At 35.1% G+C, this 17520-nt stretch overlaps 2 protein-coding genes and 1 non-coding gene across 3 annotated transcripts in view; 1 reads left to right on the top strand and 2 right to left on the bottom strand.

Moving 5' to 3' along the window:
• Positions 1-3878, bottom strand: part of NAALAD2 (N-acetylated alpha-linked acidic dipeptidase 2) — a 46149-nt gene extending 42271 nt beyond the window's left edge. Inside the window, exons 1-4 of the mRNA XM_012737692.3 lie at positions 3306-3878; positions 3099-3178; positions 2948-3019; positions 1165-1286 (exon numbers count right to left, since the gene is read on the bottom strand). Of these exons, the coding sequence (XP_012593146.2) occupies positions 1165-1229 (65 nt within the window). The 5' untranslated portion in view covers positions 1230-1286; positions 2948-3019; positions 3099-3178; positions 3306-3878. The remainder of the gene's footprint in view (positions 1-1164; positions 1287-2947; positions 3020-3098; positions 3179-3305) is intronic.
• The window catches only part of LOC105856201 (tripartite motif-containing protein 64-like), a 36853-nt gene continuing 21523 nt past the window's right edge, over positions 2191-17520 (top strand). The window contains exon 1 of the mRNA XM_012737694.2: positions 2191-2417. The gene's annotated coding sequence lies outside the window, so the exon portion shown is untranslated. The remainder of the gene's footprint in view (positions 2418-17520) is intronic.
• LOC142870813 (small nucleolar RNA SNORD56) lies at positions 7086-7156 on the bottom strand. Its single transcript, XR_012919144.1, has one exon. It is a non-coding gene; the product is annotated as a small nucleolar RNA SNORD56 (small nucleolar RNA).

The following is a 17520-nucleotide window of genomic DNA, read 5'->3' as shown; positions in this document are numbered from 1 at the left end:
AAGATTTACAAAACAGTGGTCCTCTTCAGTAGAACTCCTACATCCATCCATCTCACCCCAGAGGAAAATTTTAGCAATTTATGATTGTCTTCTTAAATCTAAGCAAAAGCAGTATTGCAGCCACAACAAAACTACTGAATGGGCTTTGAAGATGATGGGACATCTAGAGTTATACTCCAGCCTTCACAGAATTGTCTGGGGCCCTGATGGTTATGCACCTTTGCTCCTACGAAGTTGCTGGAAGATTCTGATTTGTTTTTCCTGGAGGTAATTGTTTGTAGACATATATCTAGTGAACTAATTGATTTAAAAATGTTTGAATGTTGTTTAAGTCCTCACTAATGTCAACTCTTTCAGCTACTGGTCTGTTGGACATTTCTTGAGTGATTACCCAGTGTTTTGTATCTTAGAGATAAATATTTTTTAAACAATATTTTCATAATAAAATAAATTCTCCCCCCCACACACATATAGCAGAATATATAGGAAATTAGAATGGAATTACTCAAAAGGTTCAATAGCCAATGAAGTAACAATACTCCTGAAACATGATCTAAGAAACACTCCCCTAGAGGATTATTTTTATGTTATATTATTAAAGAATATTGAGATTTTAATAACTATCCAGTGTCTAACGGTTGGAAGACAAGGGTCTTCTCTATGCCAAACAATATCAAATCATATTTGTGGACATATTAACATTTTTAGGCTTGATTATATAATTTGTTAATTCCTAGGCTCTTGGCTTTTTCTGTTATGCATGGGACAGTTTTTTATTGACTACATATTTCTCAAAAGGCAGGTCATAATTATCTCTAGAAAAAGGTTTGTTGGAGAAAGAAGGTAGAAGGTAAGGAATAAAATGACTAAGTTATTTGTGAAATTTGTTTTTTCTACTCTTATCCCAATTTTTATAGCTACTTGAAATTTGGCTAATAGAAGAATCAATGTATTATTTAGCACAGCTTGCCAGTTTGATTAATCTTCCCACATTAAAATTATATTATTCATCATTCAATCAACATTTATTGAGAGGCTATCGCATGCCACACATTGTGACAAATTCTGAGGATATGATCTTTGCCTTTACAAAACCTACAATAAAACAAGAAGGCATATATTGAATAATTAAATGTAAAGAATTCCAAGAAGGAGCAGTATTACCTCAAATATGAACGTTGTCTATACCTCAGTAGGCGGCATCTGCAATCTGTATCTTGATAATCCATTGTGAAAAGTCCAGTTAGCTGGTTCACCAAGTCTGTGGCCTTTTGTTAATACAGAAGCTGAAAGTATTCAGAATTCCATCTTAATTAAGCTTGTAACAGAAGGCTGCTATCAAAAAATAGTTTCTAATTATTACCACCTTGGCAGATAATTGCACCTTGCAAAGCACACTTAATAAAACAACATTGTTGATTTAGGCTAACTCTTTTCAATTTCTCTTTCAAAGCTAAAAGTATATTACAAAAAAAAAAAGTTTAGTATTGGAAAACCAGTCTCTCAATAAAACTATTTGACACATTTGACCTACTCATGATTCAGTAAACCTCTAACATGACAGAACTCACCATTTTCTCCATTCAAATTAAATTGTTTTTATATAACCTCATATAACATCATAGAAGAGGCAGCTTGGTAACTCTGAAGTTTAAGTCCTTTCAAATGGGTTGTGGCAAGAAGGTTCAAAAACAAAGTGTGACAAATGTACTAACAAAGCAGTATATGTAAATTCTGCTTATAGAATTAAGATTTAATTACTAAGCTTTAATAAAAAAGGAATGATTAGCTTGCTGATTTGTCAAACCCATAGTCTCACTAGCTGCTGTGTCACGAATATGTTTTGTTTGAAGATGTTGCCTTACCCTTCATATGGGAGGTTCACTGTATAGATATAGACATTATGCCATTAATGATGTCACAAGGTGGGATTACTAGGAAAGTGACAGTGGGCCCACATGATATGGTCATCTAGACAGCAAATGTTTACTTTCCAAAAAAAAGTGTATGGTTTATGTCATGATAGCCATTATTCATGACAAAAGATACATTCAAGTTGAGATTCTGGGCTCCCAAATTGTCAAAAATCAGTTTCAAACATGAAATAAGATGTTAGAACATTAGTACATTAAACAGTATATCAAAAACTATATTAAAGGTGAGACAGAAAGAATATAGAAAGTGAGAAAGGGTAAAAGACTAATAAAAGGGAGAAGAAATTTTGAAAGAAAAGCAGAAACCATGATTGGATGATTTCCTTCTGATGTCACAATTACTCTACTCAACAGTAAATGTAAAAATTAGAAAAGACCCACCAAGTTAAAGTGTAAAATAGAGGGAGGACCCCCACCCATGCCTTCCCATCAACACAGGATGTGCCTCCTCTCATGCTAACATTCTGGTTGGAACTGACACTGGTAAGTTATATAATTTGGCCTTTAAACTAGATTTTCCTACTGAACATTGCTTAACCCTTATAATTAACACATGCCTTTACCCTATCACCTGTGATAGCTCTAACTAATAGTGCCAGGGTCAGGGCACCTTGGTTCTTTTTCTTCTAATACTACCATCCTCTAGCCTCATTTATAACTGCAGTCTCTGTATTCTTTCAGTATCATTTGATTGTGAATAAATCCCTGTATACTCCTAATTTTCTAGCAGACCTGTTTCTACCCCATCTTGTCTGACACCTATTTTCACTTGATGATACCACTTTCTCTGAGAACCAGGTAAGTGAACATTTTCTATTTTGCTTCTCTATTGATCAGAGGGGAAGGAGAGACCCTTGCTCTGCCACTGTTCTCTATGCTTTCTCTTCTGAAGTCACTTCCCTCTGATTATATAATTTGCTTCCTCTTTTCATCATGGTTCCCAATTGAGCTCCAAGATATTCTCCTATCTTCTCCAGGAGTTTTAACAGCTGCATTGTAGAATGGGGGTGTACCTGAGTCTTTGGTCCTTTACTCATATTTTTTTCCACCTCTCCCATCCAATCCTTTGGGTTGGTCTTTTGGATCTGCAATCAAAATATATATTGAATACAGCTGCTCACCCTCTTCACCAGCATTCTAATTTTAGCCACAATAATATCTTACCTAGACTTCTGCAAAGCTTCTTAACTGATCTCTCTGCCTCCACTCTTGCAGTCCATCTTCCACTCAATAGCTTGTTCTTTCTAAGGCAACAACCAGATCATGTTATTATTTAACATCCTCTAAAGCCTTCCCTTTAAACTTAAAAACAATATTTAGACTCATTAGAGTAGGTACCAAAGCCCACATGATCTAGGGTTTAAATCTCACCTCTCTTCAAAGGAAGGCTCCACCAAGGAAATACATGCAAACTAAATACATGCAGACCAGGCAACCAACAAATCAACAAAGATCACCAGCATCACAAAGAACCTGATAAGCCCAAAGGGAGGCCTTGGGGGACATGCCCTCCCAGTACATATGTCTACAGATGAAGCAGGCATTGTTACATGGTAAATGGCTAAGAAAGCCCCTGGCCTTCTATAGGGTTTTACAAGAAACCCTAATAAAACAAGATATTAATAGCAAGAAGAGGGTGTTCAACAATTTTATAATTGGAAGAAATTATTGGAAAAACTAAAATTATTTTATATTTTTACTCCAGTGAGTTGAGACTGTTTAATTAACTAGTTACTCTCCCTGATCAACTAAACTGACCAAGAATAATATAGTTCATAACAATAGAAATATAATCCCTATTCTGTAAACCATATCCACAATAACCCCATATATCCCTAAACTGCACTGCCAGTATTTGGGATTTAATGTTTATTCCCAGCTAAGTTTCAGATCACTCTGAAAAAGGCTGGCAGACATTTGCCATCCTTTCTTACTACCATCCCACCTTTCATGCAAAATGCCTTCTTGTCTTAGACCCAAATAATGCAATTAGTGAATGAGTGAGAGAGGTTTTCAGATGATCAAGTGATGAACTTGCAGCAGACTCTGGTTAGTACATGGAAAGAGGGCGAATAAGAACACGAGAAGAAGAGACAAAGAGTCAGGGAATCATGGTGGGGCCCAAGCGGAAGTGAAATAGCGGGTTTAATGAATGAATGTTCTCTGGCCTTCACAAAGACCAAAACTGTCACAAACTACCTATCTTAAGTCCCCAAATACCCAGAGCTCACCTATCCGCAACAAAACTAAATCTCTAATCAACATAGACTTTTTTTTACTCCTCCTTAAAGTCTCTTTCTCATAAAAAAGATGTCAAAGATGTAACTTGATAACACTAGCCAAAAAAACCCAGTGATTATTAATATATCAGAAAAAATATATTTAAGAGCAAAGAATACTAGCAAGGATAAAAGTAAGTTATTTTAGAATCATAAAGTGGTCAATTCAAGAGGACATAACAATCCTAAACATATATGCACCTATGAACAGACTTTCAAAATACATGAAGCAAACATGGGTAGAACTGCAAGAGGCAAACAAATCCACAATTATAGTAGAGTTTGATACTCCTCTGTCAATAATTGACAGAAAAAGTAGACATGAAATCAATAAGACATGAGATAGTACAATGCTATCAACCAACAACAGCAGATTATGCATTTTTTCAATTGTTCACAAACCAGTTAACAAGTTTCCATTATGTGCTGTAAAACTAGTCTAAACAACTTTGAAATCATTAAAATCACACAGAATATATTTTAGGAGCACGATGGAATCAAATCAGACACCAATAACAGAAAAATATCCAGAAAATCCCCAATTATTTGCAAACCTAATAACATACTCTAAAATAACATATAACTCGAAGAAATCTAAAGAGAAATGAGATAATCTTTTAAATTTAAATTGAAAACACAACATTTAAAAATTTGCAGAATGTCAGTAATGCGGTATTTAGGGAGAAAATTGTAGCACTAAAAGCCCAAAAATTAGAAAGGAAGATCTCAAATCAATGACTTCAGATTTCAGCCTAAGAAACTAGAATGATAATATAAATTAAACCCAAAGTAAGCAAAGCCGCAGAAATAACAATCTGAGCAGAAATCAATGATACAGAAAACCGAAGCAATTGAGATTAATAAAACCAAAACCTATTGATCTTTGAGAAAGTCAATCAACTTGATAACCTCTAGTCAGACTGACAAGGAAATAAAGGAGAGAAGACAGAAATTACCTATCAGGAATGAGAAAGGTGACATTGCTGTAGATTCTATAGATATTAAAATAATAGTAAGAAAATATTTTGAACAACTTTATGCCAATATATTAGGCAATTTCGATAAAATAGGAAAAAAAAAAAAAAACTCCAGAAAGGAATTTTAGCCAAAGACTACAAGGAACACACCTATAATTAAGCAAATTGGATTTGTTAATTATTTCCATGAGGGAGAACACATACCCAGGGAAAATAAGGGGTGTCTCAGTAGTAGGGTATTAGATCTATTATGGGATTTGGACTTTGATAGGGAGATCTGAGTGAGGGTCTGATATAGAGGGGGTTTGCTCTAATTGGGTGCTGTAAGAAAGCAGAAGCATATGGTCCAGCCATTTCATTCCTAGGTATTACCCAAGAGAAATCAAAGTGTATGTCCTTACAAAGATTTGTACATGAATGTTCACACCAGCTTTATGTATTATGCCTGCAAACTGGAAACAACTAAGATTTTCATTAACAAGTACTCTAAAAGGTAAACAAACTGTGACATATCTATTTAATCAAACATTATTCTTCAATAAGAATGTATGCACATAACAAGGATGAATCTCAAAACAAATGCTGAGTAAAAGAAGATGGGCAAAAGCAAATATATACGAACCATTTGTATAAAATTCTAGAAAACACAAATTCATCTATAGTGTCAGGAAGCAGATCAGTGGTTGCCAAGAGAGGAGCAGCAGAGAAGGTCAGGAGGGTGGGATTACAAAGTGGCACAAGGAAGCTTTTAGGTGATGGATGTTCATTATCTTGACTGTGGTGATGGTTTTACACATGTACGCATGTGCCCAAACTTAAATTGTGCAGCTGTAAAGATATGCAGTTTATTGTATATCAATTATGCCTGAAAAAACCTGTTTTTTAAAAAGGAAAGAAGATAGTTGGCTTTTCTAAACTTCATGTGCAGTCACTTGAACCAGAAAAAATGGACTTGACCAAGACCCTACTTCTTCCTCTATGCATGCTAGTAGTCATATCTCAATTAGTATATGCATATTTTAAAAATGTATTAATATTAGTTTTGATTGAAAAATAATAATTGTATTCATTTATGGGGTACAGTGGATATTGTGATATACGTATATAATGTGAAATGATTGAATCACACTCATTAACATATACCTCACTGTGCTCATATATCCTGTTTTATGTTAAGACATCTGAAATTTACACTTAGTTATTTTGAAATATGTAATACATTATTGGCTATAGTTACCCTATAATGCAATAGATCTCAAAACCTATACCTTGTGTCTATCTGAAACTTTGTATTGTTTGTTCAAAACTCTCCATTCCCTCCCTCCGCACCCCCATTCCCACCCCCAACATCTGGTAACCATCCTACTCTCTACTTCTAGCATGCAAGCATATTTTAATGGAATGAATTTGAGAGTAAGTAATCTGAAAGGTTAATTGGAAGTTGAGGCTTATATATGAACTTCTTTTCACCCAATTTGTGTGATAAGTAAAACAACGTTTTCTCCCTTGCATATACAGGCAATATTATGAGTCACTATTATGTTTGAAGACTAAATTACAGTCTTGAGTTCATGGAATCCACACAGAAAAAATTAGAGAATTTCTTTTTTTCTTCTTGGCTCAGACACTGATTTTCATTTTGCTTCTTTACCTAGAAATCTGAATTCCTACTCAGTACAAATATTCAGAAAATTCTTATCTTCTCTACATACGAGAGCCATTTCATGAATCACATGGTCTCTATGCATGATGCTTATGGGCCCCACCTAGATTGGCTGAGAAGACTTTGCTAATAAAAGTATACTTTATTCCTTTTTTCTTTTTAAAAGAATTTTCTGTCAGCCTCTGAAGGGACAAACTATCCCCCCACTGCTATAGTCCCTCTACCCTCAGCTTCACTCAGATTGAAAGTATCAACACTCACTAGGTGAATTGCTGTAGGTAATTTATGTTGTTGCTATTGCAGTAGATTTTATTCTTGGTTAGGATCTGAGAAGAAAACTGACCTTAAATGTTATTTGAGTCAGGTTGTATACAAACGTCTGTCATGTCCTCTATGGTTATTTTCAGGCTCATTTTTGTATAGTTTACCTATGTCTCCAGCCTCGCTTTAAATTTACTCAGTAAGAATCTACGTGTGGATAAGATACCCAAGTGAACTAAATGAACTTTAGAGAAGCACTAGGTGTCTAGAAAACATACAAACTCCAGTGGGAATCAAGTTTTTAAAGTAAGTTGATGTTTTGAGTCCAAGTTTTTCAAATGCATTCTTCAAGATTAATTGGATATCTTTAACATTTTGAATTTTTATATAAATTTTAGAATTCACTTTTTAAAAACAAACCTGTGTTTTTCCTTGGATCAACTTTTATTTTTCACGAAAAGAAAAAGCTGCTTGTAGTTTTAACCTTAATTATCCAATTGAAATATGGAAAAATGCCGTAGGGGGAAGAAAACCTTAATCAATTAGTATTATGAGACAAATTATTTAACAAATTAAACCATCTATTAAAATATATTGCCGGGCGCGGTGGCTCACGCCTGTAATCCTAGCTCTCTGGGAGGCTGAGGTGGGTGGATTGCTCGAGGTCAGGAGTTCAAAACCAGCCTGAGCAAGAGCAAGACCCCATCTCTACTAAAAATAGAAAGAAATTAATTGGCCAAATAATATATACAGAAAAAATTAGCCGGGCATGGTGGCACATGCCTGTAGTCCCAGCTACTTGGGAGGCTGAGGCAGGAGGATGGCTTGAGCCCAGGAGTTTGAGGTTGCTGTGAGCTAGGCTGATGCCATGGCACTCATGCTAGCCTGGGCAACAAAGAGAGACTCTGTCTCCAAAAAAAATAAATAAATAAAAATAAAATAATTACCGCAAATCAATTCCTTAAGGAAAATGTCTCTAAAGTGGCATCATATTTAAGAAATTAGGAAATTAGGATTCTTGTTAGGATTACACACACGCAATGGTTTTTATAATAGCTTGTACTAGGAGAATATTTCCACAAGGGGGCAGTAGTCGATATCGATTTTATCCTTGAAAAACTATAAGCTTTTGCTAATTTGAAGATAAAATAGGCCTTTCTGAACTCAATCTAGTGTTTAGAATACAACAATTGGTTTAGTAGGTCTTTATAACTTACAGTCTTAGATGATTCATTTTAGTGACTTAAATTATTTCGAATTTAAAAATATTTAAAGGAATAAGTACTATGCATACTGACTGATTTGAATTGTGAAGGTGTTTTTACTCTATTTTCAGAAATATGCCTTTAAACATTTTTAAACTTCCCAAACTAAGATTTGTTTTATTTTATTAAAAAATAATGGACCCACACTATATCCAATTGAATTTTAATAAGGATTCAAAAGCACCTCATTTTTTTCCAACAAATGTTGCTGGAACAATTGGACATCCATAAGTACAAAAATGAACCCTGACCTAAATTCACACCTTAAACAAAAATTACCTCAAATGAATCACAGACTTAAATGTAAAATATAATATTGTAAAACTTTTTTTAAAAAGAGAGAAAATTCTTGGGACCTGGGGCTAGACAAAGAATTTTTAGGCTTGCTATCAAAAGCAAAACCCAAAAAGAAAAAAAATCAATAAAATTGGTCTTCATTAAAATACAAATTTTTCTCTTGTGAAGATACTGTAAAAAGAATTCAAAGATAAATTACAGACTGGGAGAAATAATGGGCATACCACATACCTGACAAAGGACTTATATATCTAGAATATGTAAAGAATTCTCAAAACTTGCTAAAAACAAGGTACCTGATTAGAAAATAGGCATAAGGGACCTCTCTGTATTATAACTTAAACTACCTGTGAATCTACAAATGTCTAAAAATTAAAAAAATAAAATAGTAATGCTTGTTTTTAGCATATAAAATATTCAGAGAACTTAGAATTGTATAAAGTTAAATTATTGAACCATTTATTCAATCTAAATATTTCTTAATGCATATATCCATTTTCTTGAGGATGTGTGCATGTATTAATATTTTTACAGTAATATGGTCACATGAATGTATAGATTACTTTTAAAAGTTTATAGTTACCCCACATAAGTTTTTGATTCTCTCACTCCTAATAGTTGAATAGTATTTCATTTTGTAATTAATGGGTGATAGATTTATTCTTTTTAAAGTATGCTTTCATATTATCTTCATAAAAAATGTTGCAATTTACAAAAATACAAATCAAGTAGACTTTCTTCTGTATCTGTCAAATAACTTTGAATTAAAATTACCAGTTCAAATCATAAGCAAAATAAACATTTTAATTAATAGGGCTTCTGTGTAAGATGTTAGTAGCAGCATCATAGTTTTATTAATAACCCTGAATCTCTCAAAAAAAATTAAAGAGGAACTGGTATAACAAAGTAATATCCAGGAAAAAATAGTGTGCAAGTTATTACCATGAACCTCTTGCTAAGTCAAACCACAAGGAATCAAGAGAATCATCAACTGTCTTGGAGGAAGTGAAGGAAAGGAAAAGGATTTTCAAGGGCCCTGAGAACTGGAAAACCTAGAAATCCAAGTGCTAACACATATATTCCTAAATTCAGAGATTCCTACCCTAAACTCAGCAGGTTAACTTGAGACCAGCAGCTGAGGCAGAGAGGGGGCTTCCTGTCCCCCAACTCATGGCAGGGAGTGAGGTTGGCAAAAGCAGATGCTGTGAGTGATCTGAAACCTATGGACTCTACAAATAAGCCACTTCCATGACAAAGCTCTGTCCTTAGGAGAAACAGCAGCAAGTCAATTATAAATTGAGTTGGATAAGGACACGGAAGCTTAAGAAAAGAGCAGGTCCAGGTTAACATGCAAGAGCGGAAGGAAAAGGCAGTTCTCAGCTAGTTCAAGCATAGATGATTTCTTTACCTTCTAGTTCTAGAAATACCAAATGCAGTATATGTAAAATAAGAAATCACAGTTGAATATTATATATATAATCTTCTGACCCATTGTTACTAATCCAGTCTTCCCTCTACTCAGATCTGTCCCACTACAGACAGACTAACAGACGCTTAGCAAATAGTATCTAATATTTTCTTAGGAAAATAGGTGCTATAAGAGCTTCCTTAAAATTCCTACTTCTAGGTCTATAAATTGGTTTGAGCCAACACTGGTTCTTGATCCTGCTCATCTTGTTGAGGGCAGGGCTTCTCTCCACCTGTGGAAACCGATAAACTCCACCTGTTCACAATCAGCCATCCTCTACTGCAACGTAGACACTGCTCCAGGGTGTCACCCTCCTAGTCCAGAATGAACATATTCATTCTCATTCTCTGTCATTTTCTCTCTCTCACCTCTATTCCATCAACATATGGTTTTTGTTTGATCATTTTCTCCAGTATTAAAAACACCAAATATATAAACAAAATACAAAAAACCTTTCTTTCCCTACTAGAGTAGTGAGTACTGAATTTTGTTTTATAATTAATGGGTGATAAGTTTATTCTTTTTAAATAATTTGTGCTTTCATATTTTATTCATTAAAATGTAACTTCATCTTCTGGGTGTTGATTCTAAATATCAATGACATAAAAATAAAAAATTAAAGAAACACCAAATAAAAAAAATATAACTTCAAAAGCAAAACAAATCCAGGATAAAGCTGACAGAAAGAAATTTAATTGTTAGATGCTCTGACAACGTAGAAATGAGAGAAGAAAAATGGGAGGAAAGGGGAAAGAAAATGTATTTTGTAGAGAAAATGTACTGACTGCTCATCTATGATACCTAGAAGTCAAAGAATTTTGTTTGTAAGAAGTGTAGGCATATTTAATACCCCAAAAGGAAACACTTAAAGTTAATTATATCAAATTGGGGGTTGACAGATCCCATGGGGAGAAGGAATAGAATACAGCTGGTATCATTGTTCTCCATTTGAAAACAACAGCTACAGTCTAAAGAAAGAGATGACATAGGGAATTATATAAGGCAGGCATCAGAACGAAAATCCAACCTTCCTAAACATCACAACACCGAAACAAAACCAATAAAAATAAATGAGATAGTGAAAGACAGATGTATTCATATATATCAGTAGAATAAAATACTATAACCAAAATATAACCAAACAAAATTCTTATATCAATAAAAGTAAATAGGCTTGACTCTTTCTCCTTTTCTTTTTTCTTTTCTTTTCTTCTTTTCTTTTCTTTTCTTTTCTTTTCTTTTCTTTTCTTTTCTTTTCTTTTCTTTTCTTTTCTTTTCTTTTCTTTTCTTTTCTTTTCTGAGACAGAGTCTCACTCTGTTGCCTGGGCTAGAGTGCCATGGCATCAGCCTAGCTCACAGCAACCTCAAACTCCTGGGCTCAAGCAATCCTTCTGCCTCAGCCTCCCGAGTAGCTGGGACTACAGGCATGTGCCACCATGCCCAGCTAGTTTTTTCTATATATTTTTAGTTGTCCAATTAATTTCTTTCTATTTCTAGTAGAGACGGGGTCTACACTCTTGGCTCAGGCTGGTTTCAAACTCCTGACCTTGAGCGATCCACCCACCTCGGCCTCCCAGAGTGCTAGGATTATAGGCGTGAGCCACTGTGCCTGGCCTAGTCTTGACTCTTATTAAAATAAAAAATATTATCATATTGAATCACGAAGAAAGACTCAATTCTATGATGGATATAAGATACAAAGTGTTTTAGAAAAATTTAAAATAAAAGTATGGGTAATAAATAAAAGAATATTCCCTTTATTCATAAGGAGTATAAAGCAGTACATAAACACATCATATATTGTCCCCTTTTGTACTCACAGATGTTACACCACTAGTGTGTTTACTTTGAATATATAAATGATACACCTTTATATAATTAGAAGTAGAAATGGCGATAGTGATAAAAAGGAGAAAATAATCACCTCCACACTGAGGGCTGGGAGGAAAGAGCCATTTGCTGGGTACACAGTGATTACAATACCATAAGGCAAGCAATTCCCAACTAGAATGTCATTGCCCTCTTGCTGAGATCATGTATGATCCTGCAAAAATAGTGCTCGCTTCCCACAAATTTGTTGTCAGCGTGCCATTGCTGTCTACACAGAATGAAATATCAGACCTAGATCCAGTTGTTGTGTCATTGTTGGTCATATTTGGCTCTTTCCAGAGGCTATGTTATTTCAATTATATGTTTTGGATAATTTGTTTAGTCTTAGATAAATAATATTTCTGGAATGTGATGAGAGCTATACCTTGACCCATTTAAAATGACCCTTCAGTAGAAAGCCAGGCACTGAGTTTATTTTCAATTATTAATATTACAGCATCCTGAGCAGGCTGAGAAACAGATTACCTTTCTAAACAGATATGGGATATGAGCAGGGATAGGTTTAGTGTTAGAGTGCTTGAAATTCATGATTTTTAACATTTTGTTTACTTTTGTGTCTTTGTCAAAATAAAATCAATGCTGAAAATAGGTACTAAGCAAATTAATTTAGGATGATATTTTCCCCCTTTCTTCTAATGAGAGGATATCCACAGATATCTGAGGAGCTTGCTTCACCTAGAAATATGTTGAGGGCCACAGGTTCACCTAGTAATGCTCACCTCCCCAAGTTGTGGATGGAGGGTAGAGTAAATGTAGAGATAGAATCAGGCTTATACAGACTACATCAGGCTATGCAGACTATAACCCTCCAGAAACATGGTGAATACCTAGGGGAACTGTTCTCAATATCAGTGTCTTACGCATTGTAAGATTCACCATTGACCAAGACAATAACTAAGCAATTTTTATAAAATTTGGCACAAAAATATTGTAAATGTGTATGCACTGTTTCTTCATTTTTATCTAGTTATAATAATTTATTACATATTGAATGGAAAGAACAGTATACTTAGAATGAATATAGAATAAGCACACAGAATGAACACCTGTGTCTCCAGCTTTCTGGTTTAAGAGCTAGAACTTATGATTGCTTTTGAAGTCACTTGTGCAACCTTTGCTGATTACATCTCCTTTCACACTTGAATTCACAACCACTGTGAATTCTATATGTATGGAACTGTGTTTTATCATTTTATTAACCTCACATTTTATATTTTAGTATTTTAATACAATAGGCTTACTCATTTTTGCAACTTTTGAATGCTATGCAAACAGAATCCATGTTTCCTATAATTTCCTTTTTTGAATAAAATTATCTTCCTGAAATTTTTCTGTTATTTGTGCACATTTTATTCTTTTTTCTAGCTGTATGCTATTGCATATCATGAGCATAATAAATTATATCAGTGATACATTTGTCATTTGATTGTACCAGTTTATTTTTCTACACTAAACATTGCTAAAGTAAAAATTCTGCTGTATTTTTGTAGGGCACAAGTACAAGACGTTCTCTAGGGTTGTATCAGTTTTCTATGCCTGCTGTAACAATTTACCACAAACTTAGTGGCTTAAAAGAACACAAATTTATCTTATGCTTGCTTTGGTCAGAAGTCTAGTATGGGTCTCACTGAACTAAAATCAAGACAACAGGCTGTGCTCCTTCCTCAAGGTTCTAAGAGAGACTCTGTTTCGTGCTCATCTGGGTTATTGGAAGGATTCAGTTCCTTGTGGCTGTAGGATTGAGATCCCTGTTTTCTTCCCTTTTGTATACCTGTGGTTGTTCCCAGCTTCCAAAGGCCGCTCACTCTCTTCGGCTTTTGGGCATTGCACTGAGCTCTGGCTTCAGAGCCTGCAACATGTGCAGGTGCACGGACCCACTCCTGCAAGGAGAAAGGTGCAGTTACCACAACTACAGCCAAAAAATAAAATAAATAAATAAAATAAATAAATATTTTTATTTAAAAGATACTGCATCAGAATCCTTTTAATTCAAAAAATTTTGAATTTCAAAAGTTATCACTTTCTTTTTCAAATTAATTCTTATCCACAAGTTCCTGAATTTTCAAGTGTAACAGAAAAGTCTTAGCAGAATCAGAATTCAGTCTAATCCTTTTTCTTATTGCCCCAAACTCAAATATCCTCTGTCTCTTAAACTCCTGAGAATATTAAAAAATGAGAATCTGCATTCTAGCCCTCACCAGACTCCTCTGAAATCTCTCTGAAAAAGCGGGGTTCTTTGAGGACTGTTGCATCTGTTGCTTCCTTTTCAAGGCAGAGGTATTGAAACTTGTTGTAGGCAGGGAGATTTGCTTATAGCAGAGCTTCCCTAGAGGCCTACATAGGGCTGGCACTGTGATGGTTTCTCTAAATTATTTTTCAACACTGTCAACACACACACACACACACACACACACACACACACACACACACACACACACACAGCAAATCGTCAACATTTTCTCACTGCCAGGATACTTTCTCTACCCTCTTCTCCCTTGGTTGATTTTCTTAACCACTACAAAACTTAATAGTTTCTCCTTCATATGTGCAGACTTTTGAGAAATAAGAAGGAAATCAGAAGTAGACAGGCCTTTCCTTTCTTTCCATTTAGTTTGTTTTTTACAACATTTCCATTGCACCTGCCAAATAAAAATCATTGAGTATGGCAACAAAATAGATATCCATGTGGGGTGGGAGAGGGGAAACAGAAAATGTCCTAATAAGTTGTGTCTTCACTTTAGTAGATCTGCTTGGTATTTGTAGAAACTGAAAGAGCATATGCTGAAATCCAGGTGTACACACACCTGTGTAATATGTCTCCAAAATCCTGTCAAAAGAAAACTAGAAAACTTTAGTATTTTCCACAAGATGCCTCTTCCACTAAGTGTTAGATTTTGATTCAGTTTCTGAAGATATTATAACCTTCTTGTCTACCTTCCTGGGAAGTATTTTCTATTTCTTGTCTAGTAAAAAAAAAAAAAATCTACTGTATTGTCACAAATTAATATCCTGGTAAGTCTGGTTCTTGAATATTTTCTTTGTGCAAGGGAAGGGGGAAGAAGCCTGGGGAGTCTCTACACTCTGCTATAATCATGAATAAGCTATTCAGTCATTTTTCTCAAGCCTTATTTCCACAATGGGTTGACCCAAAAATAACAGTAATGCAAGATTACAACCCCAAATCTCCCCATTGTGCCACATCTTTGAATTAACCTAAATGTCAATGAACAACTTATGATTTTGTAAATTTTCAAAAATCCAAAATATATATTGACTTTTAGATGATAAATATTCCTTGGGGCTATTATTTTACCCAATCCATAGTTTTGTTGGTCATGAATAAAGCAGATGACAGAGAGTTTCTAAGTCCAGCTTCTGTAGTTTGAGCAGTGTTGTTTGTGAGACATGTGGTCAAGTGTTGTCTTGCAAGAGGATTGGCCTGTCTCTGCTGAGCAATCTCAGGTGCTTATTCACAAGCATCCTCATAATTTCATCCAACTGGTTGCAGTAGACATCCACTGTAATTCACTGACCAGGTTTCATGAAGCTGTAGTGAATAATACCAGCATTAGACTACCAAACAGGCATGATTACCTTTTTTTTTTTGATGAATATTTGGTTTTGGACTGTGTTTCAGCACTTCATCCTTATCCAAACATTGTGCCGAACACTTGTGATTGTCAAACAGAATCCATTTTTCATCACACCTAACAATACATTATACAAATATTTTGCCTTTGTGTTGTGACAGCAAAGAAAGGCAATCTTTGAGATAACTTCTCTTCTGATGTTCGTTTAATTCATGCAGAATCCAGCTGCTTTAGTTTGCCAATTTCTTTCAAATGTCCAATATTGTTGGAAGAGTAATGTCAAACCTTGCTAATTCACGTGTAGGATGAGTTTGGATTTGCTTCCATTCCATTCCAGCTTTTGGCTCATCATTACCCACCTTGGTCTCAGGTGGCCCACGTGGCTCATTTTCAAGACTAAAATCACCAGAATGGGAGGTATTAATATGCCAGATATCAAATAATACTACAAATCTGTAGTAATTAAAACACTCTGGTATTGGCACAAAAATAGGAATATTGACCAGTGGAACAGATCTGAGAATCCTGATCCATCTTCATATAGCCATCTAATCTTTGACAAAGCAGACAAAAACATACGCTGGGGAAAAGAATCCCTTTTCAATAAATGGTGCTGGGAAAACTGGATAGGCACTTGTAGAAGGCTAAAGCAGGACCCATAACTTTCACCTCTCACAAAAAATCAACTCACACTGGATAACAGACTTAAACCTAAGGTATGAAACTATTAGAATTCTAGAAGAAAATGTTAGAAACACTCTCCTAGACATTGGCCTAGGCAAAGAGTTTGGAAGTCTCCAAAGGCAATCACAGCAGCAACAAAAATAAATAAATGGGACATGATCAAACTAAAAAGCTTCTGCACAGCCAAAGAAACAGTCATGAAAGTAAACAGACAACCTACAGAATGGGAGAAAATTTTTGCATCCTACGCATCCGATAAGGGGCTGATAACTAGAATATACTTAGAACTCACAAAAATCGGCAAGAAAAAATCAAATAACCCTATTAAAAAGTGTGCAAAGGACTTGAACAGAAACTTTTCTAAAGAAGACAGAAGAATGGCCAACAAACATATGAAAAAATGCTCAACATCTCTAATCATCAGGGAAATGCAAATCAAAACCACAATGAGATATCACTTAACTCCAGTGAGAATGGCCTTTATCAAAAATTCTCCGAACAATAAATGCTGGTGTGGATGCGGAGAGAGAGGAACACTCCTACACTGCTGGTGAGACTGCAAACTAGTTCAACCTCTGTGGAAAGCAATATGGAGATACCTTAAAGCGATACAAGTGAATCTACCATTTGATCCAGCAATCCCATCACTGGTCATCTACCCAAAAGATCCAATGACACTCTACAAAAAAGACACCTGCACTCGAATGTTTATAGCAGCACAATTCATAATTGCAAGGCTGTGGAAACAGCCCAAGTGCCCATCAATCCAAGAATGGATTAATAAAATGTGGTATATGTACACCATGGAGTACTATTCAGCTCTAAGAAACAATGGTGATATAGCACATCTTATATTTTCCTGGTTAGAGCTGGAACCCATACTACTAAGTGAAGTATCCCAAGAATGGAAAAACAAGCACCAGATATATTCTCCAGCAAACTGGTATTAACTGAGTAGCACCTAAGTGGACACATAGGTACTACAGTAATAGGGTATTGGGCGGGGGGGGGGTATATATGTACATAATGAGTGAGATGTGCACCATCTGGGGGATGGTCATGCTAGAAATTCAGACTTGTGGGGGAAGGGGGAGAGAGGCATTTATCAAAACCTTAAAATCTGTACCCCCATAATATGCCAAAATAAAAAAAAATAAATAAATAAAAATCACCAGAATGGAACATCTCAAACCACTGATGCATGTTCATTAT

This window comes from Microcebus murinus, chromosome 4 (genome assembly GCF_040939455.1).
Source record: "Microcebus murinus isolate Inina chromosome 4, M.murinus_Inina_mat1.0, whole genome shotgun sequence".
NCBI lineage: Eukaryota > Metazoa > Chordata > Mammalia > Primates > Cheirogaleidae > Microcebus > Microcebus murinus.
The sequence above is the reverse complement of the archived record's forward strand: the minus strand, read 5'-3'. Positions and strand labels throughout refer to the sequence as shown.